At 30.7% G+C, this 22,991-nt stretch overlaps 1 protein-coding gene across 2 annotated transcripts; it reads left to right on the forward strand.

The window, feature by feature from the left end:
- The first annotated feature begins 479 nt into the window (after positions 1–479).
- Positions 480–19,933, forward strand: LOC107457404 (uncharacterized). Of its 2 annotated transcripts, none has more exons than XM_087151673.1 (5): positions 480–677; positions 11,898–11,994; positions 13,091–13,160; positions 14,421–14,538; positions 19,728–19,933. In XM_087151673.1, exons 1-5 carry the CDS (start codon positions 522–524, stop codon positions 19,839–19,841), a joined length of 555 nt encoding a protein of 184 aa, XP_087007799.1. In that variant the 5' UTR covers positions 480–521; the 3' UTR covers positions 19,842–19,933. The 2 variants fall into 2 exon arrangements, with proteins under 2 accessions (XP_087007799.1, XP_087007798.1); XM_087151672.1 differs by lacking the exon at positions 480–677 and adding an exon at positions 6,789–7,073.
- The last annotated feature ends 3,058 nt before the right edge of the window (positions 19,934–22,991 follow it).

A 22,991-nucleotide genomic window follows, 5' to 3' on the forward strand; every position in this document is an offset into this window, starting at 1 on the left:
CTATTATTTCCTTTTTGCATATTTTTGAAGCGAATGATATTTTTAATTTAATCAGGTAAATATCTCATCGCTTTAGTTTCTTGGGATTATTTAAGTAATATATTTACTGTACCACCTTAATAAACATATCATTACAACTTTTTTGAAGAGCGATGTTTCTTTATTATTTTCATCAATGATGCTATTTCGAAAGAGTGTCATGAAACATTCCATGCATTCAATTTAATTGTGCATAACCAGCTCACAAAAACCCACTTTCCGCTGTCAAAATTCTGACGAAGTATTTCAAAACTTAACTGCCCAAGAATAAAGACCGTTTACATTCACTGAAATCTATTAAGTCAGCATTAAATTTATTGTTTTTTAAAATCACTGGACACGAGCGAAAATGGGGATTAGGATGTTGCAAAACAACTTTTTCATATCGCTGCCATCAAAGGTGAAACTGATAACTAGCTTTCGACTTTTTTATCTTTTAGTCTTTCGGCAATTTGTCGCTAAGTTAAGAGGCGCGTGAAAAGATGGCTCTAAATTTGGTGTGTTTGTTTATCTTATGTTTTGTTTGTGCCAATGCCCAATATGGTGGATTTTTGTCACCCCCAAGAAGTGGACCCAAGAAAGCTACTTGTGTGGTAAACAATACTGAAGTTCAAGGTGTTATTACTTTATTTCAAGGGGTAAGTGATATACTTTAAAATTCATATAGATCAGAATATAGTTTTAATAAACATATGGCGAAATTTTAATATCATATTCAGAATATACTTTTGAATAAAAAAAATTCCTAAATTCTAGAATATAATTTTAAAAACCCTATTCTAAATATTTCGAATTGTATTTAGAATATGGTCTTGAAGATAATATTGAGAACACCCGTTTTAGATAGAATTCATAAATGGTAGATATCTAATTTTAACATCATATTCAGAATATGGTTTTCAAGATAATAAACAGAACATGGTTTTTGATAAATTTCATATGCCCCAGAACCTAATTTTAAAGACTGTATTCTGAAATTTTAAGATTATATTCAGAGTATGGTTTTTAAGACTATATTTAGAATTTGTTTTTTTTTATATGATTCCTAAAAGAATGTCAGAATATATATCTAAAATCCATTATTTTAAATTCATATTTAGAATATGGTTTTTAAGATAACATTCTAAAATTTGTAATACGTGTATTAGTTAATTCCAAATTATGAAACAAATTTTAAAAAAAAGAAAATTTTTAAATTCATATTTTAAACATTGCTTAAAACATATTCCGAAATACATATTCCGTACATTGATTACTGACTAAAATTTGTATCGTGTAGAGTTATAATTTCCAGACGGATACGATTTTGTAAATTTGTTGCAGAAATAAGCTTTTCAATTGAATAGCCCAGCTGGTAGACCAGCCAACTGCTTCCTATACCAGAGCTGGTAATTTTAGTTTTACTCGGAGGATTGTATTGGTCAGCTTTAACATCCAAAAAATATTTTCTTTAATTTATAATTATAATTTTTTTCCTTTTTTTGGAATATAGGAATCATTTAAAATAGTTTGTTTCCTTGAAGTATTCGTCCCACAGTGGTCTGATCTTTACGTTTTCCAGTAGATCACCGAAGTCAAACATTACTGGCTACAGTCAGTGTGCGGATGATTGACCACTTTGATCACCATGCAAAGAGACCGATGGTGTGCGGTATTGGTCCTAGTTAAATTGTTCTACCGTGATGTGCTCGATTTCGCGCTACCGGGACAGGGGACCATCTCCTCTGCAGATGATCAAAATTGAGATGGCTGATCATCCTCAGGGATGTTTCCCTGACCGTTGCTAAAAATCCATTGTAGCCCATGTAGCTCTTGTGTGACGTAAACCAAAAACAACAACAAGAACCTTGAAGTATTCTATGAAGTATGTTAAGATAGAAAAACAGGGATATCCAGTTGTTAAAATGTACAGTGCGCAAAAAGGAAGAAAAAAAAGGGACTAACTTGAATAACTTTTGATTTTATGATCGGATCTTCACGATCTAGGGCTCAACCTTAATGGTTCAAAAGGGTGACCTCAAATATGCTAATTAAATAACGCAGGCGATATTTTTAATTATGAAATCAGGTACAAAATCGTGCTTTTTTTTAAACCATTTTTTTCCCGAATGATTCAAGTATAGGGGGTGGTAGCAGTTTGGGGAACATGGTCCTAATAACTTGATGAGACTTGTTCGAAAAATGAAGCATCTTAATGTTAATTTTACATTTTGTGTTTTTCGACATTGCTCAGGAACTTTTTAAATAGTTCGAAAGATGTTAGCGAACAATTATGAAATTCGTTTATCGAAAGATAATTTCGTGAAAAAAATTTTTTTAGTAAATATTATCATTTTTTATTATTTAACTTATTAATAGTCAAAAAATTTTTAAATTTTAAGGAATATAATTTTACACGTCATTTTCAAGAATATATAAGAAGTTTGGGTGAATAGTCTCTAGTAAACTAAATTTTCAAAAATTTGAAAGTTTAAAATACTATTTCTAAGGAACTATTTGACTGATTTAACTCAAAAATTGTAATTTGCGATGGATGTAAAATTTCATTCCTTAAAATACTATGAAAAGTGAATACTTTACAGTTGACAATTTTTTTGGAGATTATTAAGTAAAGTAATAAATAATTACTAAATGTGTGTGTGTGTGCTATTCTTTGCATGGAATTATTTTTGGATAAATGAATTTTATATCTGTGTGCAAAAATTTTTTCAATTCGCTTAAAAAAGTTCTCGGTGAAATACGCAAAAAAGTAAAATTAACAATAAGGAGTCCAAAGTTTGTACCACTTTCCTGACTGAACTATTGGGACCATATTTCCCAGATTGCGCCTCCCCTCCATATTTTGGGGATCAGAAATGCGAGTCATAAAGGTATGTTGATTCAGAGAAAGTACGTTTGTGTGTTTGATTTCATGTCTTAAAATATCGTCTGCACTAATTAATTAGTATATTTGAATCCACCTTCTCGAACTATTAATATTGAGTCCTAAAACGTGAAGATACGATCATTAGATCAAAAGTTAACCAAGGTAGTCCGTTTATTTTTCCGCACTGTACGTATACACTTATTTTTATCGTTTTCTGTTTTTCTTCGAGAAAATGTCTTTAAGATTAGATCTAACTAAATATGCAGAATTATTTATTCAAAGTTTTACTAAACGGATGTGGCAATTTATGAATATTATATCCAATAGTGCAGCACAACTGAGATTTTATGGCAAACCTATGGCAAATTTAAGGGGCATTTTTGTGTTATTTTGTTTTAAAGGTTTACAGAATTATCTTCTTTATAAAGTAAGTGCAAAGAGTTAACGTTTATCTTCATTAGTTTAACGTTTATCTATCCGGTATTTATTAAAAAAGAATAAATTTTTTATTCGTGTATTAATTTGTGCAGAAAGTTAATTAATTTGAATTTAGTATGGTTTGTATGAGGCAGGGCTCAAATAATTACAAGAAAAATTTATATAGCAATGGATGATCTGCAAAAGGATTTATAATAGAGGTAATATTTAATTTGTTTTAAATGGTTGTCTTAAATAAACTGTTATTTTTTTTAAAAAATAAGTTCAACGGCATTTATTAAGTAAGAATAAATTTTTATTCATATATTAATTAGTGGAGAAAGTGAATTCACCAATTTGTTTAATATTTTTTACTGAAGCATTTTTATAGGTATAATTATTTTTTTAAAAATCTAAAATTGTAATTAACAGAAAAAGACAGCGTTTTCTATAGGTGTTTTATCACTAATAAGCTAATTATCACTTTATTAGTAGGAGTACTTTTTTTGCATCACTCTAGAATGAAAATTTGGGCGCGAATGGGTTAACCTAATTAAAAGTGGTTAAAATAAGAAAAAAAGGAAATAAATTTAATGAATCATAAATTTATCACTATTTTTCCTTGGAGGACTATATGCACCCTGTGTTAAAAGCGGAACTAAAAACGGTTCATCGCATTTACTTGAGTTATGTTTATTAAAATGTTTCAGAGTGTCTATCTAAACATGTCAACTAAAAGAAAGAAAAAAAATTTTTTAAACGCGTTTGAATTTTCCACAGCAATTTTTATTGACAGTATTTTTTTTTATAAGCTTAACTTATGTCTGCGTCCATTTAACACCAGTTTAGTTTAAATTTTAGTTAATAATTTCGTTTATTCATTAATTTGCCCATTCAATGATCAGTTGATTCACCAATACTCCGATTCACAGCCTGATTCCCTTATTCACTGATTCACCAATACTCTCACTTTCGTTTCTTTTCTTCACTTATTCTTTCGATTCGTAACGGTTGCTCTCATAGCAAAGCATTTTTTGTAAAAATATTTAAAACAATCGCCATGAAATGATAATAGCTAAAGTCGTCATTTACTTTTCTCTGATTTAACATAGGTTTATAAAACTGTGAAATATGTAATTTTATGTTGTTCTTTTTTTATATTTTCGTGTATTTTTTCAGAATCTACAAGAAAACTCTACATTTAAATGTTCCATTAGAAATAAGTTTAAATTATCCTTTAAAGTTTTTACAATTTTTAATCTATTGCTGTAGAATTATTCGTAACCGCATGAAGTGTTATTATATAATTTTTTTAAAGTAATTTAATTTGAGAACCAAAACCCATATTTTTCTGAGAATGATTCCACAAATGGCATCGTTTTCTGATTTTTAATTTTAAACTTTTGTTGATGAACAAATTAAAACGTATTAAGGCGTTCGCAAATTGTTTTACCGCAGTATTAATTTTAACATACTGAACATTTAAATTCAAGACAAAAATGAGAATTTCCTATTTTTAATATTGAAAGAAAACAAAGCTTGTTTGCAAGCAAAGAAGCTTTTAATCTATTTAAAGGAAATGGAGAAAAAAAGAAGAGAAATTAAGAAAAAGCTTACATTTCCTTAAAAAGAAGTCCAGGTAATTAGTCTAGAAAACAGGGAAACGAGCACAAAATTTAAATAAAGACATTCGCGTTCCTTTCTTTCGTTTTTTCTTTTTCAGTTTAGTAGACATTATTTTATTTATTTAATTTCGATCATGTTCAAAACAATCAGAAATATCTATTGACTCTTTTGTTGTTTTTAAACAGTATTATACAGAGTAACTGAAACTAAAGAGTATAAAAAGATTACAGTGTACTGTTTTTCCTATTTTTGGAAGGAAAAAAATGAAAAAGAAAAATATATCCTGTTTTGACTAATGTGGTTTTTTAAAAGTTTTTGAATCTATTCATCTCAAAAACATCATTCACTTCTTATGATTAATTGGTTTTTAAAAAAACTTAATTATTATTTCATCGCCTCCTGCTCCCTACAGCTCGCCAACACCCACGATTGATTTGCAATCATAATATATTCAATCACAATGCATTGATTTGTAATCGATAAATTTCTTGACGATAAACAGATTTATAAATTAAAACTGAAAAATTATTCAACAAAAAGATCCTATTATTTAATTACTTATTATATTTTTAACGCAGATTTGGTTTTTGATTCTCTTGGAATAAAATCTAAGCCTATTTAGTTTGCTTGGCTATCATCATTAGAACTTCATCTAGTAACTAGCAAATTTTCGAATACCACGTATACTGATTAAAAGTTTTTCGAATTATTCTAACTTTCTAATTCAGGGACACCACTTTCGTTATTTAGGTGTAAAGGGGTGCATATAATTCTAGTTTTTATCTGATATTCAATACATTTGTTTAAATTATTTATTTGTAGTGGTGGACATTATTCTGGTCTTTTATCTGATCTTCAATACATTTGTTTCAATTATTTCTGTGTAGTGGTGGACATAATTCTTTTTATTCTGATTTATAAAAATATTCACCGATTGCTTTTGCTACCAGCGGAAAAAAATATTTTTAAACTACGAAAATTACGAAGTAGTTGGAGGGTAGTTGCATAGAACTGTTATTATTAGATCTCAGATATTATCAGATCTCATGATACGGTAATGAATCTTAATTTCATTTTAATTACTATTTTTGATAAAAAAAAGAGATTAAATGATTACGTACTAGAATTTAAAAAAAAATTTAGAGATTAAAAATTTTTAGATAATAAGAAACATAATTTTAAGACTTTTGATACTTAATTTTCCTAAACGAGGAAAAATAAGTAAGAAAAAAATCAAACAAATGTGTTCCTAATGCTAAGTAGCACAGCGCATAGTAACATGTGTTAAAAGTTTTTTCAACTCTAAATAAAAAAGTAAATTTTCTATTTGTTTCTAGTCGAAAATAGTTTTTTTTAAATGGCAAATTTTTTTTCTCCGGCAATTGTGTTCTAAAAGATCGTGCGACAGCTGTGTTATTTACGCAACTATAGGAAAGCATTTTAGAAGTTTTATGAACTCTAGGAAAACGAGCTGATTTTTTCTACTTGTTTGTGAGCGAAACAAATTTCTTATGAATATGCAAATTTATTGTAAGTCATTGCTCTAAGGCGAAAAGATAGAAAGTATGTTTTTACAATTTCGCCAACATTCCATTTTCAATTCGTCACGCTAAGTCTACCATCCTTGATGAAACTACAGAACACGTTCTGACCTCTTTTTTCACTTACCCACATAATCGAACTTTTCCTCTTGGCCAAGGCCACCTAGCAATAACATGTTAACAAAATATCTTTGACACCTCAGACGATAGTTAAACAAAACAAAAAAAATTTCTTTTTCATTATCTTTTTTTATCGTTTGTTTGTATCTGAATAAATATCCGATGTGACGTCATGTATTTTGGCCATCACATGGCGGCAATTAAGTTCCGGATGTGTCTCTATCAGACTAAATGAAAAATTGAAAATTTGTGTTTGCATCTGGTCAAGTTTACAATTTTCTTTTAAAATAATGAATTTTCCGATCGTTTTCTTGGCGACCTTGGTGGTAGTTTTGAATCTGGCTGACGCAGCTCAACCTATTGAACGTGCCAATCGTGGTATTGAATGTGACGTTTATAGTGCCATTTGTCGAATACACAATGGCACTGTTAGTGGAATAATTCGCTTAAGACGCCAAAGATCAGTAAGTCATGATCAAAAATAGATTTAGTGTTTCCTTTTTGTAGTCGTTAGTTTTAATTTGATGTAAAAAGCGTTTATTAGAGAAGTTTGAAAATATTTAATGCTAAACCAGGGTTAAAGTATTTATATACCCTGGGAATCCTTGCCCCTTCAATGTTTCTGACGAATAAAGAAACTTTTCATGAATTATCATCGATTTAAATGGTTTTAACATCGAAAGGTAAAATCAAGAAAGAGATTATTCTTTTTGCGGATGCTTAGAAAATTGAAGAATATTTTATGCGTGGAATTTAAAAAACCAGTGTGATTGTGTATTCTAGTTTAGTCCCCCTCAAATAATTGGACTACAGCGACTCTCATTTTATATATCAAGACGACAACGAGTAAGAAAATACTTTAATTTTAGCTTATTTTCGGGATGTGTAAAATACCATGACTAACAAACTTTTTTTTTAACAGTTATACCATGTTTGTAGGACTGCTTTATACCAGCGAGTAAATTCAAAGTGATGAACAGTTAAAGTTAAAAACAGTTTAGCATATTTTACACCTCACAAAAACCAATTATAATTGAAACGGTTTTACTACCAGTTATGTCTCGTTTTCGGTTTCACTTTCAAGCCTGCAAATAACTCTACGATAAAAAGGGGTGATTTTTAAATAAGTTTTAATTATTAAAACTAACGTTGTAAATTTCGATATTTTTGTTTAATTTGTTAGTTTTTGCCGTAAGTCATATCAGGCGTGGAATATTTTGCTTTATGTCTGTAGTCAAAAAGCAAGTAACGAAAACAATTCTATTTTAATAATGCAAAACTAATATTTTTTAAAACTTACGTTATATCAGCTATATTTATGGATTCATTTGACATAATTTAATAACAGTTATTGAGGGTAAACTTATCTTAATATAATGAAATACAATGCTAATGAATTACAACAGCTAATGAAACTTACCAAGGTAACTAGTATGTTGTTACAAATTTGTGTACAAACAATGATAAATTTATTTAAAAAAATTCCTAATTGTCAGTGAAGATATGATTTTTAGTATTTTTCTATTCATCACTGTAAAATAGTTTTTATTTTAACTAAATTAGTCGATCAAAATGCAAGTGCTTATTATCGGTATAAAATTTATTAATCTTACTGTGTAAGCTTTTATTGCGAGGCAGCAATGCATTATTTTTCGATATTTTTGTGTTTTTTAAAAATCAAAAAAAGGGAGCAAAATTAAAAAAAATTATTATTAGTTTTTAGTGTGGTAAGTATAAAATATTTTTAGTAAAGGAGCTTCGAGTCGTAATTGTAAAAAAACGAAGATTTATGGCTTCTTTATAAATCTTTGATATCTTTCTTACCGGACGTAGAAAAATTGAAGTGATATCTAAAAAAAATTTTTTTAAATTGCAGAAATCTACCACAACTTTTTTTAAGAAATAATTCATTGGAATTTTTATTAATAATCATCCTAAACCAGGGATGGCCAACCTGCTGTTCGCGAGCCACATGCGGCTCTCGATAAATGTACCTTCCCTTTTCATATTGGTGCTATTATATTTTAAAAAATTATTATCGTTCCGTATGTGTTTCAAAATGTCTTTCAAATTACTGAGAACAAATATGAAAGACTAAGTGCTACGTTGTTGAATTCAAGGTGAGTTTCCCCTTTCCAATATAATTATGAAACAAAAAGCATCGGGAGAATTAGAATTAATAGAGATGCAAAAAGATCAAGCTCTACAGTTAAAATATAAGTCAACGTCGATTACTGAATTTTGGAAATTTTTACCAGAATCGAAGTATCCTGAATGAAAAAGGGCTGCTTGTCGAATTATTTAAGTATTCGGGACAACGTACTTATGTGAATCATTTTATTCTTCTTTAAAATTCGTGAAATCCAAACACCGATCAGTATTAACTAACCACCATCGCAAAGAATTACTGAAAAGGGCTGTCACCAATTATTTACTAAATTTTAAAGAATTATCAAAAGAAGTAAAATAAATGTGTTTAACATTTAAATTCAGTACACATATTTTGTACTTTTACTTATGTCTTCAATAAATATAATTTATGTAAAAAAAAAAATATTTGATACATTTTTTGCATACCTTTTAAATACGTATTTAATTGCGACTCGCGAAAAATTTCAAGTTTTGAAAAATGGCTCGACTATCAAGGAGTTCTAAACTATAATTAAAATCTAAGCGAAGTTGCCAACTCTCTATGTTTACTTAGAAAATAACTTATACAGTTAAAAGTTTGTGTTTAAGTATGATGGTGTGTGTAGTATATATGATTAGTAGTTATTTTTTCATCCACTACGTATGAATGATTCAAAAGTTAAGCTACTTTATTCCAGTTTTATGCGTTGATGTTTTTAAAATGCTGGCAGAACCAATCAAAATTTTGAAAACTTTAATTTGGATTCACTTCTTGCTGTCAGTCCATATGGAGAAAATTGCTTGCTTAGATGTTTTCTATCACCCCTTAAACTTTTGCTCATGAGTTTGAAACATCCAATATATGTTAATTTATTTTATATTAAATTATTGTATTCTGTTGCGGTGCTTGAAGTTTCATTCTAATAGATTTAATAAACTAAAGAATAGTTATTAAATATGCATTTTACATTCATGAAAAAAAATCTTCTTGTTGGCGGATATGAGTATAGGAAAAATATAAAAACTTTGCTATCATAAGCAATAGCAATAATATCACAAAAAGATGTAGATCACAAAAACATCTTTCACAATACCCACAGAACGTGTATCTCTGCTATTAAACACACATTAAAATTCTAAGCCTGAATGACCATTTTCCTAACACATGTTTTTCTTTTACTCAAATTTCCTACTGACATAGCTGTAAAGAGATGGTCTGTCGCAACTCCTTATCTAGAATTCAACATCGAGTTGTTAGCTTGGGAATTGCCCATAGATAAAGTTGAAGTACGGAAGCACCATGCAGTTCGGAATTATGGTTAATTCGAACCAATATTAATTTTCAGAAATAATAAATGAAATCCAACAAAATCTATAGAATTTTTGTAAAAAGATTCTTGAATAACTTTGAAAAAAAAAAAAAAAAAAAAAAAAAAAAAAAAAAAACGCTTTGTCAAATTCTACAGTACAAAACACGAAATATGGATTTCAGTGAAGACGAGGATGAAACGGAAGCAGACGGTTAAATAAGTTTAATTTTTGTTTTGTTTTTTGAGATAAGTTGATTTAATGAATTAATCCAAAAATATATATTAATTGTATTGCTCGTGTGAGAACAAACATAACTCAGGTGTAAGGTATTATTTAAATTATATAACTTAAGGTGAGATTCATGTTATTACGAATCACGACAAATCATATGAAAAGTATGACTAACATGCGTGTTTGCAATTAGTTTATCATCTAAATAAGACATGCAATAACATAGATTTGCGTGTGGCCCAATATTGAAACGCTATAATTTAAATATGAAATTCACAATTTGTGTGAAGGCGGATCACGACAAATCATTTCATGAAAAGTATGACTAACATGCGTGTTTGCAATTAGTTTATCATCTAAATAAGACATGTAATAACATAGATCTGAGCGTGATCTAATATTGAAACGCTATAATTTAAATATGAAATTCACAATTTGTGTGAAGGCGAATCACGACAAATCATTTCATGAAAAGTATGTCTAGCATGCGTGTTTTCAATTAGTTTATCATCTAAATAAGACATGCAATAACACAGATCTGAGCGTGATCTAATATTGAAATGCTATAATTTAAATACAAATCATGCTAAAATTATGATAACTGAAAAGGCAATAAATCTTAACTAAGTTTAAAATAGCCGAAATTATTTACTTAAAAAATATAACTTTGCTGAAATACATACGTAGCATTAGAGAGTAATTTCTGAAAACTATAGCGATTTTCCCCAACAAAATGGATGAAAATCGTTATTGCGATTTTTTTTTTTTGATGAGAATAAGGAAATATGTCAGAGAAAAAAAGTCTTAAGAATACTAAAAGCAAAATGGTGTCCGTCTGTATTGCTAAAAATACATCTATCAATGCAAATAAATTTCATCCATAATAGTAGTTTAAGAGGATGTGCTTTCAAATTGTCCTTTAAATGAAAAGAAATAAAGCTTCGAACTATCTTCTGTAAACAATTGCTGAAAATTTGAAGAAGTAAAGTGTGTTTGTCATTGAGTTGAATGCTTCATTGAGTGCTTTTCTGATTTTTATGCTTTGTTTTCCTCTTATTCAATAATGATTCTTCATGACTATGTGATTGAAAGATAAGTTTTGTTTTTATTTGGATAGAAAATGAAAAATGTCGATTTTCGATTGTTTTGCTACTTAAAATAACTATTCGGATCTCGATTCGGTTTTAACTATTACGATTCTCGTTTATATTGTTTTTCCTTTCTAAGTTCTAAAAAAATAAACGAATTGCGAATGATTTATAGACTATTGTCGAAACTTTGAATTTTAAACTCATTATTTATAAGTATCATAGCTGTCAACTTTTGCGAATATTTCTGAATAATTTTTCATGTGATAAACTAAATAAAACTTATTGTTACATAAAACTAATATTTGTTACGCTACCGCAAAAACATTTTTAAATTGCTCAAAAATAGACTTGGCAGATGTGAATGAGAAGAAACAAAAATGAATGGAAATATAAAACGGTTTTATACAAAAATTATTTGAAATATAAAAAGTTTGATACAATTATTTCAAATAACTTTTCCTTCTCATTCACAAGTCTTGAAAAATTGACAAATCAATATAATAAGAACACTACTATATATTTTAGAGTGTAACTGCACCTGTAACTGTGACTGGAGAAATCAGTGGTTTAACTGCAGGACAGCACGGCTTTCATGTTCATGAATACGGTGATCTTTCTAATGGTAGGTGAATTAAAATATAATCATAATTAAAGAACGCAGCATTGCAATTTATGCATATTTTTAGCGCTCATCTTTCATAGCGGTAACAGAGATTCAAATCCCATTGATCATTGATTACTGATCAATTCAAAATTGGATTGCATGGGCTACATTGTTGACGACACTGTTTACAGTTTTCTTTACGTCGGAATTAGTGAATGTGAATTAGTTTAACTTAAAAGGTCCTTCACGAATTTGAATGCATAAACCAAGAGTTTATTAGTCTTCTGCATTGGATTCCAAATTACAAGGCAATGGAGATGAATATTGTTAGGCTCAAATCCAATTATAAGATTTCATTTAAAATGCAATTTATCACAATGCTTGATCGTTCGTCCTCTGGGTTGTATTCAAAATTAATAGGTCTTGGATTTGAATGCTGTTAACCTTCAATCTGGTACGGACTGCCTGTTCAACGAAGGTGATAACAATTAGACACAAATTAAGTGCTGGGATTAGGATTTTTATGTTCAAAATAATTAGTATGATTCTCCCATTAAAGATCTTGGGGAAATACTGTGAAACCTGATAAGCTGACCATCTTTGTATTGAAATTTCACTGAATTGGTAAAATAGCATTAAAAATTAACCTTATTTTTTTTGAGGAGTTGGGAGGATATAATTAAAAAAAATAAATTGCTTTGTTTGATGAGGGTCACAAATTTGTTTTATATTTATAACAAAATAAAAGATAGAAAAAAAAATATCGCCTAGAATAACAATAGTTTGAAGAATCCGCGTAGCAGTAGCGCGGCTTTTTCTTACACCCTAAGCAATGAGTTCCACTTATAGCGCTAAAATTAAAAGAAAAGAGGATGAGATATCTCGTCGCTAGCTCATAGGGATTTCCCATGGAAGACGATATATCTCGTCCTTAGGATGAAAGTGTTAATTAGTTAACACTAATTAATATTTGTAGCCAACTCTTTGGATTAAGATTGGCACTTAGTACGTGAAAATACGATCATCGGAAGTTACGTGCGATATTTAAAAGAGATATATTTATTTTTACCTACAGTACCAAATATTCTTTAATAATTTGCTTGGACTTTTTCAGGTTGTAGAAGTGCTGGTGGCCACTACAATCCTTACGGAAAAAATCATGGTGCACCAGCTGATGAAGAAAGGTATGTATGACATATATTATGTTTTATTACGGGACGTTACATAATTCATATTTAAAACGTCCTGAATTCGGATAATGTGCCATTTTTCCTTACAATCTGACTTTCCAACAAACTGTTATCGATTAAAATTTGATTTGTTTATTATTAGTAAGGCTGCTAGGGCCATTTTGGTCACTCTTGTTTTTTATTACGCCGTAATTCAAAAAATAACTTACTAAAAGTAATGAGTATTTTTGACTTTTCATAATTTGAACCTATTTAAGTGCATATTTTATTATTTATGTGTTAGCCTTATAATACCTGATACCTAGTATATCTAGAATCATTCCTAAAATAACGAGAGGGGGGGGGGCAGAGTGGCTCCTGAAGAATTTTGGTTGGTACTCCGTCACCCCAGGTAGGTTTGTGTATAAGATACACTTTAGTAGGTATAAAGAACCCCAGCTTCATAGAAAAAGAGTGTTTTAACACACTTTAACTATTGTTTATAGAAAAAAGGAAGCACAACTATCTAAGAAACTATTAAATAAGTATAAAATATAAAAGTCAAAGTTCCGTTTAATCAAATCGAATAATTTTGAGACCATAGAATTTTGATGATGGAGTCTCTAATACATTTCTTATTAAAGTAATTATGATTATATTTTAAGATTTTAGATGTCTAATTGATCTACGCATAAACAATTTGGGAATAACCAGACTGGCTCCTTCAGATTTTCTAAGTATACTGCAATATTCAGTAGTTCTAGTATTAATGTTTTAAAATTGGTCGTCAGTTATGACCTCTACTTTAAAACCTCCGAACAACGATCCCTTGTTACACTGTGCCTATGTGACCGGTGTTCAGCGCAGATCGTTATTCGAAATTATCGGTGAATAAGTTATCACTAAATACTGATCTAAAAAAATCACGAACTGTAGATTTAATCGACTAAATTACAGATCTAATAATGATCATTTTTTATTATAAATTTAACTCTCTCAGCTCCAGAGAGTGAGAGAGAGAGAGATAGAGCAAATCTATAACAGCTAAATTATATTTTGTGGAAAAGTTGCTGGTGCGTAATGTGTCAGTAATATCTAGTATTTTTAACTTCGGGAATAATAATAAATTTTATCTTTGGTAAGCAAAAGGCAACAGCTACAGAATAATTTAATTGTCGAATCTTGCCCATGCAAATGGAAAATTATTAGATGCTTTCATTATAATTTTTAAATTTTTAATATTTAGAAATAATAACGATCTATTGTACATTTTAGACACGTAGGTGATTTAGGCAATATAGTAGCAGGAAGCGACGGTAAAGCTCAAGTCAACATCGCTGATTCCCAGCTGAAGCTTTGTGGTCCTCATTCTATCCTTGGACGAGCCATCGTGGTAAGGAACAAAGATATATATATATATATATATATATATATATATATATATTATATAAGTTCAAAATGAAGAATAAAACAAAGAAAAATTATAGACATATGAAAAAAAGGGGGGGGGGAATAATAAGTAAAAAATAACAAACAACAGTTTATATAATATATTTAAAAAAAAAATGAAATTTTATTTAAAAAACCGGAAAAATAAAACCGGGGAAAAAAAGATATAATCTTTTCTTCAGCCCACACGATTATATCCGCAAAACAGAGTGCTTTCTGATATTGTATCAATACAGCCAAAGCAAAATATATTAATACAATTGTGTGAGAAGCACTCAAAAAATTTTTTTATAAAAATAACAACAAATAAAAAAGATCACAAAAAGTAAAAATAGCATGTAGAAACAGAAAATAAAATAAAAAAACATTTAAAAGGGACTATAAAGCGAATAGCAAAATCAGATCAACTTACAAGGACAGAAAATATTTCAAGAATGATTTAAAAATGTTTTCGTAGAAAGATTGCCAGATTACAAAATATGAAAACAAAAGCGCAAATTGAGTGTAACAAGAGGGTTTTAAAGTGTCGTTCTTACTGCACTGTAATATTTATTTTATCAAGCCTTTAGGTTGCGTTATTCAATAGTGATAGCCTGTCCGTTGAGTCGTAATAATTTTCCCAAATTTTCCTTTTTTATATATTTATTAAACATAACGATAGGAACACTAAACATAAACACAAATAAACATAAAATTTTCCTGATTATGCATTATATATTCAAATCGGATTTTTCTGATTCCACGAGATGTTTATCTCGCCAGTACAAGTTTCATTCTGATTGAATTCTCCCTCGGTTAGGGAAGACGCCTAGTAGAAATCCCTTTTGTGGGGATTTAACCTTATTCGTGGCTTGAGTTGCCTCATCCTCCCGCCCCGAAAGAGAGTTCAAAAACAATTTACAAATACAATTTAAAATTATACTAATACTAATTCTACATTAAACTACCAAATTAACAATTCACGACATAAATAATGAATCATACAAAAATTTATTAAAACAATATCAGAAGAAAAACCATAAATTCGAATTAGAATAAAAACAGTCACTTATTCATAATCAACTTGTAATTTGTTACTCACTCATTTGATGCAATTTCTAAATTATACAATAACTGTACTGGGCGTCTTATGACCCCTGAAGACGTTTTCACAGAGACTGATCTTACCTTGCCATCTCGACCCTTGTGGCATTCAAGAATTCTTCCTAACATCCAAAGTTGTCTTGGTATTTTCTCGTCACCTATTAAAACTATATCATTTACATTAAATTCAATGTTTACATTTACATGTTTGTTGAAATTTGCACCTTTTAACAGAAGAAGATATTCCCTTTTCCATCTTTTCCAAAAATTATTTAGAATCTTTTCCCTAAAATTTTCTTTAATGCGAATTTTGTTATTCGAACCATTCTCTCCCAGTATCCTCCCCACCATGCAGCACGTTCAACGATGTACTGCCACTCTATACCCTTTTTGCTAAAATAGTTCTGAACTTCTAGTTCATTAATGTTCATGTATAGTCTCTTGAGTTCAATGTCAGCACTTTTAAAAGTTAAAGCATTATCAGAGTTTACAATCCGGCAAATGCCTCTTCTGGAGATAAATCGTCTGAATGACAAAAGAAAATGTTCTGTACTTAAACTCGACACAACTTCTAGGTGTACTGCTCGCGTTACAGCACATGTAAATAATGCGATGTAAATTTTATCATGGTCCTTTGAGTACACAGGACCAGCAAAGTCGATGCCTACAACTTCAAATGGGTTGGCTTCACAAGTTCTATTTGCAGGTAATGGAGTAACTACCTGAATTCCATGTTTAACTTTAAATCGTCAACCCATTTGAAGTTGTAGGCATCGACTTTGCTGGTCCTGTGTACTCAAAGGACCATGATAAAATTTACATCGCATTATTTACATGTGCTGTAACGCGAGCAGTACACCTAGAAGTTGTGTCGAGTTTAAGTACAGAACATTTTCTTTTGTCATTCAGACGATTTATCTCCAGAAGAGGCATTTGCCGGATTGTAAACTCTGATAATGCTTTAACTTTTAAAAGTGCTGACATTGAACTCAAGAGACTATACATGAACATTAATGAACTAGAAGTTCAGAACTATTTTAGCAAAAAGGGTATAGAGTGGCAGTACATCGTTGAACGTGCTGCATGGTGGGGAGGATACTGGGAGAGAATGGTTCGAATAACAAAATTCGCATTAAAGAAAATTTTAGGGAAAAGATTCTAAATAATTTTTGGAAAAGATGGAAAAGGGAATATCTTCTTCTGTTAAAAGGTGCAAATTTCAACAAACATGTAAATGTAAACATTGAATTTAATGTAAATGATATAGTTTTAATAGGTGACGAGAAAATACCAAGACAACTTTGGATGTTAGGAAGAATTCTTGAATGCCACAAGGGTCGAGATGGCAAGGTAAGATCAGTCTCTGTGAAAACGTCTTCAGGGGTCATAAGACGCCCAGTACAGTTATTGTATAATTTAGAAATTGCATCAAATGAGTGAGTAACAAATTACAAGTTGATTATGAATAAGTGACTGTTTTTATTCTAATTCGAATTTATGGTTTTTCTTCTGATATTGTTTTCATAAATTTTTGTATGATTCATTATTTATGTCGTGAATTGTTAATTTGGTAGTTTAATGTAGAATTAGTATTAGTATAATTTTAAATTGTATTTGTAAATTGTTTTTGAACTCTCTTTCGGGGCGGGAGGATGTGGCAACTCAAGCAACGAATAAGGTTAAATCCCCACAAAAGGGATTTAACCTTATTCGTGGCTTGAGTTGCCACATCCTCCCGCCCCGAAAGAGAGTTCAAAAACAATTTACAAATACAATTTAAAATTATACTAATACTAATTCTACATTAAACTACCAAATTAACAATTCACGACATGCACTGCTGAAGTGATTTGTTATTCTGAGCTTTGATTTGTTAGTTACCAAGGATGGGCCCGAAATGGATGTGCGCAAGGTAATATTATACTGGATAATTTTAAAAATTGATCATAAATAGTTTTAAAAGATAGATGTTTATTTAAGAAAAAATATAAAATAGAAAAGAGAAACATAAATTGCCTGTTTTGCAAATAATTTTAGCCGCGGATTAGCACATAGAAAAATTATTTATATTATCAGAGAAGAAAATTTTTTAATATATCTATATATATATATATATATATATATATATATATATATATATATATATATACAGGCTTAATTTTCCATTAATAATAATAGGGCTTGAAACGATAATGTGATAAACACTTTTTCCAAAGAGAATATTTTTGCACCAAACTGTTTCTTAATATTGTTTCCTGTTTCCGGGTTGGTTTTAAGTTTCCAAAATTTTAATTAGACAACAACACTGAAACCTCTTGCTGGAAACAATCTCATGAAAAGATCTTTATGGTTTTATCTCTAAACGTTTTCTGATTGTTTTGTAAATATGGTTATTAATTTGCTTGACAAGACAAGAGATGATGAATAAGTGATGCAGCATGCTCAAAAGGAGCCAACTTTATAAATAATCTTATTTCGTTGGTAACATGTGTAGTTCCAGCTTGACCCAGTTCTTTTTTCTTCTTTTACTCTGGATCTCAATTTTGTATTGTTGCCACGTAGAGCATCGAATTATAGATATACTTCAGTTGAACATTACACGATTTATTTCACTTTATTTTTTTTTATCGTATGTGTCTTTAAATCTTGCATCAACTGATTGCTAATTAGTTGCTAATAGCAACAAACGTGATAGGAAAAAATTATATTGTTGCTTAACAATTTTTGAACGTTAGTGCTAAAATCGTTGGAACAGTTTAGCCCATGGATTGGATATTTACGTTTTCGTTGGCGATATCATACATCATACTTGCAAGAGGAGGGGGGGGGGAAGGAATTCTAGTGGTAGTGAAGTAAATAACTATAAATGACTAATGAAGATAGTTAATTCTCGGCAACTATTTAATTCACCTTTCGCTATTACTTAACGTAATAAGATAACTAGCTGGTCCTCTGTAAGAATATTTAAAGTATTTTAAATGTTATGAAAGGTAAAAGTATTTGAAACTTAATTTTTTAAAACAAGAATAAGACGTTAATACAACAATTTTGGTACCACATTAAATATAAAAATAACATCATTGGTAAAAACTAAAAGAATGGTCAGGTCAAGGAAGGCATATTGTAGCATGTATTATATTAAACTGTTATTCTTGCTTTGCGTATTGTCTTGGTGATTAAGTTGTATAATCTTAATACATAAATTTAACACAAGTCTTGTATAAGTTTTACATTAAACTAGTGGGCTGCGCCCTCTGCTCGCTAACGCTCGCCAACCCCCGAAAATTGCTACGCAATGTTATATGGTTTGCTCCGCAAACAAGCTCGCTTCGCTCGCTACTAACTTAGGTTCATTGCAAATGCACAAAATTCTAAGAATTCAAAACAATCATTCAAATCCATATAACAACTTTTTTTTCTAAAAAAAATATTACATCTTTTTAGTAAGTACTGAGTCCTTAAAATAAATTTGAATTCAAATAAATGACATGTTATTCGTTAAATCTATTAGAAATGTGCTATAGTATAAAATCTTAAGATAAAATTTCTAAAACTGATATCTCTTTAAAAAGATTAAAATTTCGGCTATAATTAAGTCTATTAAAAATTTAAATAAGTGAATTGCAATGGAAAAACCTGCATAAACAAATAAATTCTAGTAAAACAAATAAATTCGTGATATAAATCAAAAATTGTCAAATAAATTCGTAATACATAAATTCGTGAAAAAAAAACGCTTTCGACAAAAAACTAAAATAGAGATCTATCGACAAAGACTTCTGCCTAGCTTATGCTTTCCCTGGTTATTTCAGTTTCCGTTTTTAAAAGCGCTATATGTTGAGCCACCTCAGCTAGATTTGGCATGTGACATTTTTAGCGGTAATCATTGGTCTATTTTCTAGCGTTGCCATTCGGGGAGTTGTAATGAGGCTTTTTTTTTATCGCCGTGTAAGAGAAATATATATATAGATATTTCAATTCTAAGCTTTACAAACTATAGGAACTTTAAATTTTGAAAGTATATTTTAACATTTCATTTGTTGTTTGCAGATTCACGCAGGACAAGATGATTTAGGCAGAGGAGGAAACGCAGAGAGTTTACGAACCGGAAATGCTGGAGGTCGTGTAGGCTGTTGTGTTATAGGCTCTGCTTCAAGTGCTTAGATCTGACTTTTAATTTTTGTTAAGAAATATATCTCATTGCTTGTATTTAAATGTAACATATTTGTTTCTAAAATAAAAATGTTTATTTTCGATGTTTGAGGAGTTCTCTTCTTGTACTTAACCAATCTGATAATCCAGTAAAAACAAAGCTGGAGAGAGTCACTGAATGGAATTTACTTTGTCAGAGCAACGTTAAGTAAACGAAATGAATATGGAAAAACGCAACGCCACATTAAATTTATATTATTTTAATTTGGGATAGATAATAACTATGTTTGTGACTGTCAACAGCTACTGATTGTCCATAGTACTTCCTTTATATATTTATAGTGGCAATGAATTTTTTACTTTTAGGATTTATAGATTTAATTTCATATAATTTTGACTACCACTAAATACAAATAAATCAATCTCTTCTTATCTTATTGATTCATTTCAGAACCGATGAATCAGTAAAAACCCATACTGAGTAACCACAACAATTCATAACTTAACGAGAATGACTATATGTTGTTGTTCATTTACGTCGCTCTAGAGCTGCACAATGGGCTATTGGCGACGGTCTGGGAAACATCCCTGAGGATGATCCGAAGACATGCCATCGCAATTTTGATCCTCTGCAGAGGGGATGGCACCTTCGCTTCGGTAGCCCGACGCTCCCGATAGAACAGTTTAACGAGGACCGATACCGCACACTCTCGGTCCCTTCCTAGACTGGTCCAAGTGGCCACCCACCCGCACACTGGTAGCAGCCAGTGATGCTTGACTTCAGTATTCTACTGGCAACCATGCCTTAACGACCAATGCGAGAAATTAATGATTCGTTAAATAAATTAGTTTAACAAACACGTTAAAAAATTCACACATTTTATGAGGAATGCTTTAAAATTAATCAATAAATAAGTAAATAAAAATTATAAAAAAATAATAATTGTTATAGTAAGGAAAAATATTAAATCGCCTTCCAATGAGGTGAACCGGGTTTGAATCCCAGCGATGGCTGGTAGATGCGAATTCAGCTTCCGGCTTGCACCGATTTCAGTGCTGGCGTAAAATATCCTCAGTGGTAGACGGATCATGGGTTATATTCCCCTTGCCGTCAAGGTAACCGTGAGAAATTTTCGACTCCGTAGCCTGCACTCGTAGTCGAGCACTTTACGGTAGAACAGTTTAACGAGGGCCAATACCGCACACCCTCGGTCTCTGCGCTGGCTGATCCAAGTGGTCACCCACCCGCACACTGACCGTAGCCAGTGATGCTTGACTTCGGTGATCTGCTGGGAACCGTGTCTTAACGATCAGTCCACTGCGGGACTGAGAGAGAATGAGTATAAGCCATAGCAATTGCAAAAAGTTGCTTTTTTCTACAAGTTTTGTATTTCATTTAGTCTTTCACTACCACTTTGGAAATACTTCCCCGGAAAGAGTAAAAATTGTCAGGTCTGGTTATAATACCATCCTTCTATTTGTTTCTGAAATCTTTTTAACCTGTCGGGAAGTATACTTCCCACGATATTCATTAATCTTTAAATGTTGGTGGGAAGCTGTTTTCCCACCTATGCTTGATTTGTGGGGCCTTCTGTACATAAATTCAGAAAATAGGGAAAAAAATTCCAATGAAGAGGGCTTTGCCTACATAAATGTAGCAGTCAGCTTAGGTTAGCATGGGACCATTAAGAGAAGCTGACACTTCGGAGTTATTTTCTTTTGTTCGTTCATTTGATCATTTAAAAATTCATATATTTGGAGTTTATTTTTATTTATAAATTGTTTCGTTAAAAGCACAGAGTCTGAGTTTGTTGTCAATTCTTTACAGAAGGAAAATTTTTCTTTTTTAAAAATCAAATTAAATTTAGGTAAAAAAGCAAAAGGATTTTCTGTTTATAAACGAATTTCAATACCAAAAATATTTCAATTTAGAATTGCTGAAAAAAAGTGGCCCTATAAAGGGTTAAGGGATTGGGGTTTACTAGTTATTAATCGATGTCAAAATTTGTGTTTATGTGACAACCACCATATGTTTTTAGAAAAATAATATGCAAGTTGTGGTTACATATACGTATTAAACAAGGTTCCCAGCTACTACGTTTTTTGAAAAATATCTTATACAGTAGTAGACAATTAAAAGTTAAAGTTTCCACACTTATTGGTAATTTTACCAAAATGTTAAAAGCCTTACTAGGAGAGAGATGGAAGAAAAATGCGTTTCGTATGAACTTTAGAATCCTTAACTTAAAGTGGTGTAGAAAATTTAAACTATTTGAATACTAAAAATTAACTTTAAACTAGATTTACAAAGCAAAGAATCACACATTAAAACATGAACTTAGCTACTACTAGAAGAAAATTTTCCCAAAAAGCACAGAGAGTTATCAGCCCTGGTTTTAAATTATTGAAGCTTTCCTTATTTTAACCACTTTTTAAACCTTTTACGGCCCGTGGGAATCCTTCGTACATGGATATCAAGGGCGACTAAAAATGTATGAAGTGGTAGAAAATCAATTCATTTTCGTTAATTTAATTTATTTATTTATTCAACTACCCCCATAACTTGCACTGCATATTATTCATCTTTGAAGCGAAACATTCTCTGCACGAGATTTCATTTGTAAACTGACAGAGAAAGGCAGATTCTAGAAAAAGATGCTAATTTGAATGATTTTTGCTTCTTATTAATCACCGCATTTTATATTTTTAGTCACTCGAGGTATCCCTGTGTATATGTGCAACTTTTTGCAACTAGGCATAAATCGTCACCATCATCAAGATTCTTTTTTTTCGCCAGAAAGGCGCACTGCGCTCTCCTCTTCCATAGCTTGCTGTCCAAAGCAGCCTCCATAGCCAAGCTCCAGCTTGACCATCCAAGCGCATCTCTTTCACACGCAATCATTCTTCGCCATGTTAGCTTCGGTCTTTCCCTCTTCCTTTGTCTCTCCTGTGTCCAGGTGAGAGCTACACGATGAAATTTCACGTGTCCCATCCACGTCCATCTTCGATGCTTGATTTCCTCTGTAATGCCGACCGGCATGTGTAGAAGTCAGGGAACTGGCCTTGCATTAGAAAGGTTCTGGGTTCGAATCCCGGGCAGGGCATGAATGTTCTTTCATTCTCTGTACTATCTGTCCTTACTGTGGGAGCAACGTTGGCCCA

Source organism: Parasteatoda tepidariorum, chromosome 9 (genome assembly GCF_982258835.1).
Source record: "Parasteatoda tepidariorum strain Cologne lab strain chromosome 9, Ptep-v5.0, whole genome shotgun sequence".
NCBI classification, from domain to species: Eukaryota; Metazoa; Arthropoda; class Arachnida; order Araneae; family Theridiidae; genus Parasteatoda; species Parasteatoda tepidariorum.